Source organism: Guillardia theta, assembly GCF_000315625.1.
Source record: "Guillardia theta CCMP2712 unplaced genomic scaffold GUITHscaffold_15, whole genome shotgun sequence".
Lineage (NCBI taxonomy): Eukaryota > Cryptophyceae > Pyrenomonadales > Geminigeraceae > Guillardia > Guillardia theta.
Window position 1 is genome coordinate 390,488 of NW_005434659.1, and position 6,964 is coordinate 397,451.

Genomic DNA, 6,964 nt, shown 5'->3' on the forward strand with positions numbered 1-6,964 from the left:
GAGGAGGGGAGAAGAGTGCTCCCTGATGAAAGGGGAGAGGAAGGGGAGGGGAAGGGGAAAGAGAAGGGATGGAGCATGGGAGGTATCTTGACTTTTGCATCTACCAGGAAGGGAAGTATCGCTCCAAGGAGGATGTCAGGAAGTCTGGAGCGGACCCCGACTCGCTGGCTACAGTCACGCACATGGAGGACCAGGAGATGCAAAGGTATCGGATCGTTGACAACGTGGACGCCTTGGGGGGTGAAGAATGGAATCGAATTGTCGCAGTGTTTGTACAGGTGAGGGACTTGAGTCGATCCCATGCGTCGTGTTGTCTTCCTCGCCCCTCTCTCTTCCTCGCCCCCTTTCCTCTCCTTCCCTTCCTGTACGCCCTCCTTCGCCACCCTTCAACCTCCCCCTTCACTTTCCCCTTCCACTCGCCCCCTTCCTCCTCCTCACTTTCATCCCCCCCCTCCCTGCCCTTTCCCTCTCTCCTCCATCCTCTCCGCCCTCTCCCTTCATGACGCCAAGTGAAGGGGTCAGACTGGCAATTCAAGAATCCGAAGTGGAACTCAATAGGGGGGAATGTGAGCCGGCCGGGCTGTCGGCGACCGGGGCGCTGACGTGGCGCAGATCACTGGACTCTTCAATCGGGTCTCAGGATTTCACCTGATCTACTCGAAAGATCCAGAGCAACCGAACATCAAGAAGTGGAACGTGAAGGTGCAGGGCGAGAGGAGCTGAGGGTTGTGGCTGACACTGCGGCAGAAACTGACCATCGACAGGAACCTCAGGCATCTCGATGCTCAGGTGAGCGATGGGTGATGGTGGAGAGTGTTGGAAGGAGGGGCAGAGGCAGGGGGAGGAGCAGAGGGAGGAGGGAGGAGGGAGGAGGTGCAGACGAGGGAAAGATTGATGGTCATGGCAGGCGATGAATCAATTTTGGGAGACGTTGAAGCACAACAACAGGCTGAGCAGTCAGGTTGGAGTCGGGTTGAGGAGCTGCGTTGAAAGCTGACTGTCTATCAAAAGCTGCAGGCAAGGAGCAGCGCAGGAAGAGCATGAAGGAGGAGGAGGAGGAGGAGGAGGAGGAGGAGGAGGAGGAGAAGGAGGAGAAGGAGGAGGGAGGGAGGGAGGGAGGAAGGGAGAAAATGAAGAATCCGGGCTCACAGATGGCTATGTTCACTTAAAATTGGGAACTGAAATTACAATCCTACATCCACATTCTTCTAAGAAAATGCGAAAGGATAGCTCGCCTATGACCACGACGTAGGAAGATAGGGAGCTGGAGGATAGGGAGGTACGCAGGTTGGGGGTAGGGGACTGGGATTTTGAGCATGTACTCTGTCGACCAGCCCTCCTCTGCGTCCCTCCATCTTCTCCTCCTTCCTCCTCCCTCCTTCTTCTCATCATAGTCTAGCCCCCTCACCCCCTCATCTCTCTCTTTCCTCCTCCTCCTCCTCCTCCTCCTCCTCCTCCTCTTGCGCCTTCAGTTCTCCTCCGTGTTTGTCCGCGGCTTGTGCTCTTCCTCGTCGAGGTGGCTCCAGAGTGGCGCGAGCTCGAAGTTGCGCCGCTGGAGCCTCTTCTTGAGGACGAAACTCCACAGGCCATACAGGGAGCCCAGCACGATGAAGACAATGCTCTGAGGCAAGATCAGACGAGGAGGGAGGGAGGGAGGGAGGGAGAGGAAGAGAGCGATAGAGGGGAGGGAGGGAGGGGAGAGGGAGAGAAAGGGGTGGAAAGGTGATCTCACCATAGCGAGAGCGAGCGCTTGTGCAGCGGAACCATCCTTTTTGCCGAGCTGGTTGACATCGGTGTCGGAGGAGAGTGTGTTGACGCGGGTGCAGGAGGCTGGGGGGAGGCGACTGACGTCGAGGAGGAAGGAGAAGAGGAGGGTCCGCTGGTAGGGGTTGTAGTTGTCGTCGGAGACTATCGCGAACTCGATCTGGCCCGGATTGCCGGCTCCCGGCAAGACCGCGAGGCCCTCGAAGTTGTCCACGTTGTGCTGGGAGTTGTTGAGCTCTGCAAGGAGCGAGCCGACCATGACGCACTCGCTGGGGTTCTGCTGGGCGAGCAGCAGGACTTCAGGGCTAAGATGCCGAATCCTCAGGATGTTTCCTGCTCTTTGACGTCAGAGAGGGGTTAAGAGAGGGAGAGAATTGGCGGGAATGGTGTCAAGGAGGAACAGCAAGAGTAGAACAGCAAGACGAGCAAGGGGGAGTGAAGGTATCAGAGGAGACGATCGAGCAGAAAGAGCGGGAGCAGGAGCAGGAGCAGGTGCAGGAGAGGTAGAGGCGGGGAAGGCGGGAGTGGGCAGGAAGAGGAGGAGGACCTGTCGCTGCGCTCCAGAACCTCTCAAGCACAAGGAGATCTTCCTTCCCCGGCAGTCTGGCCATGGCGACCGGCCGAAGACCGTCCTCCACTTGGTAATACACGAGAGAGAAGTTGCCGTCAAAGCTGTAAATCTGCATCATCGTCATCGCTATCATCATCGTTCTCCTCCACATCATCGTCGTCATCGTCGTCATCATCATAATTCTTATCATCATCATAATCAGCAGCAGCAGCAGCAGCAGCAGCAGCAGCAGCAGCAGCAGCAGCATTGTCAGTCCTCTCTTCTTACCCATCCAGGCACCATCTCCTTATCTGCCGCATCCGTCAGCCCATCACACTACCAGCAGGACCCACTACCAGCATGCAAGAAGATGTCCTGGACCGGGTCCTCGCAGAGGAGCAGCAGCCTGTCATGCAAGTATGAGATGACATTGAGCCCCCCGCCCCTCTTCTCCCTCTTCCCTTCCCTTCCCTCCCTCCCTCCCTCCCTCCCTCCCTCTTCCCCTCCCTCCCTCCCTCCCCCCCTCCCTCCTCACACATACCTGCCATCATGCAAGAACTCCATCGCCTCCACCCCTCCGTTGGGCTGGCAGATGTGCGTTGGAATCTCTTCAGGATCAAGATTTTTCGGGACGGTCGGGACTCCAAGGATGGAGGAGGAGGAGGGTGCAGGGGGGTATCTGCAGCAGTGTCGTCAGGAGGGAGACGCTGCCGGAGAACAAATCAGTTCCTCCAAACTCGATGGTTGCCTTCGAAGCTTATGAAGACGTCTCCCTGAAGAGGAGACGTATGGTTCGAGACGGCGATGCTCTCCGCGTCACTCCAGGCCTTGTTCCCGTGCTCGAGCACGCTCCCATCAAGGTTCAGCAGAGGAGCTATCCTCCCGTTGCTCACGCCCGTCAGCCACCCGTCCTCGTAGAGCAGCGTGGCGGACATGACCCATCCCTCGTCCGAGATAGCGACAACTCCTGCCTCCTGCGACAGGCGGAGGCCGGACCATCCTCCGAAGCCACCCACGGAGGACCTCAGCGCAAGACCTCCTCGAAACTGCAGCATGCCGACTGACTGGCTCGTCGGTGGTGGGCAATTTGCGCCCTTGCAAAGCGGTACAGGAGTGCACGTGAGGTCGGACAGGTCCTCCATCCAGGCGACATGAAGTGAGCACAAGGCAAAACTCCAGAGGAGGACAAGCTCGTTGCATCTCCTTGAAGCCCTCGACATGACAAGGAGAGTGGGGCAAGACAGCAGAGGCAGCTAACTATTGCAAGGAGTGAGAAGACTCCAGGACAAGTCCAGCACGGCTGTGTGCAACAGCAGCAAGGAAGAGAGCAGCTATAAAGCTACTACCACAACAGCTTCATCCCTGCCCGGCTTCAATCAGCTCTAGATAAACTTCGTTCCTCTCTCTCTCCCTCCCTCCCTCCCTCCCTCTGTGTGTTTGTGTTGTGTGTCTTCGTCTCTGTCTCTCTCTGTCGCAAACGGAGGAAAAGGAACCTTGCAAATCCGCCTCAGGAAGATACTAGGAAACGGAGGAGGCAGCAAAAACCGCCACTCCAACCACAGCGGCAAGCGACGGCACTCGCGGCATGCACGACAAAAGCTGCCTAACCGGGTAGCTCAACTTAGCCCCTGAGGGGAGGACGGCAAGAACCATGCGAGAGCGATACTGCCGAAACAGGCGAGCACGCAAACGATGAAGGCCCGGCCTGGGTCCCCGGCGCGGCCAACTTGGCAAACTTGTCAACCGGGTACTCAGGCGAAGAACTTCGCCTTCGCCGCCGGTGGTGATGGGTGCCATAGCTCAGTTGGCCGCGCCGCGCGTGGGGCCATCATCGCTAGCCTTGTACGTGGGACCGGGTGTGGCGCAGTCCCTGCTCAGTGATGAAGCTTCGTGACGCTTGTACCGCCGAGATCGTGACTTGCTTGTTAGCATTTTTCGCTGCCTCCTTCGTTTCCTAGTGTCTTGTTGAGGCGGGTTTGTAGGGTTTATCCTTGTTTGCTCTGGTTTGCCTCTTTTTTTTTTTTTTTCAGTCAATAATAACCAGAAATTCTCCATAAACTGTGAGACCTTTGAGTAAAAAACATTTGGCGCGCAAAAAACCATGTCGTCGTCGTCGTCGTCGCAGCAGCTGCAGGCGGCGAGGAGGGAGGAGAGCGATTCCGTGGAAGAGCAGCGAGAAACCAAACGACTCAAGGTGAGTACCGAGCTCAGCAACGACGCCCATTCAACGACTGCAGCGGAGGTAGAGCGGGCGCGGGCGGAGCTGAATGAGGCTCGCGCAAGCAATGACCAAGAGCAGATAAACGCAGCAAAGGAAGAGCTTGCGCGGGCGGAGCTCAAGGCAGAGGTAGGGCTTGCGCGGGCGAATGTAGACGCGGCGCTCGCAAGCAAGGACAGAGCGCAGATAGCCGGAGCAAAGGCAGAGCTTGCGCGGGCGGAGCTCAAGGCGGCGCGCGCAAGCAAGGACCACGAGCAGATAACCGCAGCAGAGGCAGAGCTTGCGCAGGCGCAGCTGAAGGCAGAGGTAGAGCTTGCGCGGGCGGAGCTCAAGGCAGATGTAGAGCTGGCTCGGGCGGAGCTCAAGGCGGCTCACGCAAGCAAGGACCACGAGCAGATAACCGCAGCAGAGGTAGAGCTTGCGCGGGCGGAGCTCAAGGCAGAGGTAGAGCTGGCTCGGGCGGAGCTCAAGGTGGCTCGCGCAAGCAAGGACCACGAGCAGATAGCCGGAGCAGAGGTACAGCTTGCGCAGGCGCAGCTGAAGGCGGCGCTCGCAAGCAAGGACGAAGCGGAGATAGCAATGGCGAAGGCAAATGTATCAAGGGCGGAGCTGAAGGCAGAGGTAGGTCTCTTGAGGGCGCAGCTGAATGCAGTGCTCGCAAGCAATCACGAAGAAACGATAACTCAATCAAAGCTAGCCTTGCGCATCGCTGAGTCATCGCTTGCAAGCATCCGTGCATCTACACCTCTGCGGGTGGATGTTCTAGGTAATCTCTCTTTGCTGAGCCCATGTGCGTCCATGGCGAGCATTGTGTGAAAGTGTATCTTCAACAACGTGTGAGAAGCAGCTCACTGAACTATTTCTTGCAGTCATGCATGCAGTCTCTGAGAAATATCCCTTTGAGTTGGAGAAAATACTTGAAGGCCTGCGGATGTGCATAGAAAAATCGCTGGGATCAAAAGCTAGGTCGTTGAGCGAATCAAACCCAATCGACAAAGTAGTAACCGATAGTGCGGATCGAGCAGCTTGTACAGTCTCATGCATGATTGAGGCCTGCTCGGGAAGCGGAAAATCGTTGTGTGCGGCAGACTACTTCGTACGAAACCCAAAGACCTCACGATATTGCTTGTTTGGATACACCCAGGAACAGGAATTATATCTTCAGGTGGACAGTATCTCGCAGCTCATCAATGTAGCAATCGATCTAGACCTCCAAGCGTGTGATCAGAAGCTTGCATTTGATAAACCAGATGAGTGCAAGGTGAATGTTTTGGATATTGATCTTCTGGAATCCAGTTGGAATATTCTTGGTGCACTCGGATACCTGTTTGGGAAGACTGAAACTGTAGCCAAGGTGACGTTGCAGCATGCAAAGAAGTGGACAAAGGACAAGGACTTGTGGCTGCTCGTCGATGAAGCGATACCGGGGTATCAGGATACCACCGACCTTGTAAACCCAATCGCTCGACTGGTCTTCTTCAAACTTATTCTTCGTAATGCAGGCTTTAATACTATCATGCTGGGGACAAACACTCTGGTGATGAATTTCAACAAAGCTTTGCGACAGACCGACAACAGCCGAGGTCGGAACCTAGAGCATTTAGTGTGTATCACCCATCGAGCGCTTCCTCCGATGATTTTACAATCTGAAAAGCAGCATGCTTTGCTCAGGAGTTTGTTTGGGGAGGAGCAGTGCAGCTTGTTTCTCGACAACGTTAACCCATGGCTTTGCAATCAGATGTTGAAGGGCTTCAAGGGCGCCACGGAAGAGATAAAAGACCGCGCAGATTTGTTTCGAGATCTGGCTGGTCCAGTGTTGGCAGAAAGGCGTAAAGAAAAGAAGAATCTCAGCGATGCATCGTTGTATTGTATGTTTCAGATTGCAACGCACGATGCCATTTCCCAGGCACACATCATGCAAGGGTTCGGTCTCTTGAACATCTGGCCACAAGGCGAAGTCCCTGCACGTGGTAGTCCGGGGTCAATCATTGATCTTGATCGGCGTGATGACAAGATTTACATGATGAATACAGATATCCACAACATATCCTGCAGGTTTCCTCCGGCCTGGGCCGATCCCATCACTACAGGGATTTGCGCTGGTGGCGGAAGACCTTTTCGCAATTTAGCATCAGGGCTCGAGGTGTTGAGGAGGATTCACCAAGATACTGTCAAGCCCAGGGAGGATCCCACAGCAGTAGATGCAATGCGTAGAGGCGGGAATGTTCTCGAATCGTTTGGGGCAGTCGTCCTTATGTTGACAAGCTGGGCCAAACCAGAGGACATTCTATCGACTCTCAGCTATCATTGTGGACGAGAAGTGAAGAGCACAGTGACGCAGGTGCTTGCTGCCGTGGATGACAAGGAGGCTGCAGAGCAGTTCCGGCAAGTTTTGACGAGATGTTTGTGTAATCTGATCCCCTTCGTGACGA

The 6,964-nt window shown here is 55.6% G+C and overlaps 2 protein-coding genes across 2 annotated transcripts in view; one reads left to right on the plus strand and one right to left on the minus strand.

Annotated features, from left to right (window-relative positions):
• Positions 1-997, plus strand: part of GUITHDRAFT_104010 (hypothetical protein) — a gene marked incomplete at both ends in the record, with an annotated part of 2,197 nt that extends 1,200 nt beyond the window's left edge. Inside the window, 5 exons of the mRNA XM_005837120.1 lie at positions 108-278; positions 516-566; positions 613-702; positions 748-789; positions 908-997. Coding sequence (XP_005837177.1) covers positions 108-278; positions 516-566; positions 613-702; positions 748-789; positions 908-997 — 444 coding nt within the window. The remainder of the gene's footprint in view (positions 1-107; positions 279-515; positions 567-612; positions 703-747; positions 790-907) is intronic.
• Positions 998-1,468: 471 nt separating this feature from the next.
• On the minus strand, positions 1,469-3,534 carry GUITHDRAFT_135375 (hypothetical protein; the record flags this gene model as incomplete). The annotated part of the gene is made up of 5 exons (XM_005837121.1): positions 1,469-1,621; positions 1,733-2,097; positions 2,671-2,720; positions 2,856-2,993; positions 3,101-3,534. 5 exons carry the CDS (start codon positions 3,532-3,534, stop codon positions 1,469-1,471), a joined length of 1,140 nt encoding a protein of 379 aa, XP_005837178.1.
• Positions 3,535-6,964: the final 3,430 nt, after the last annotated feature.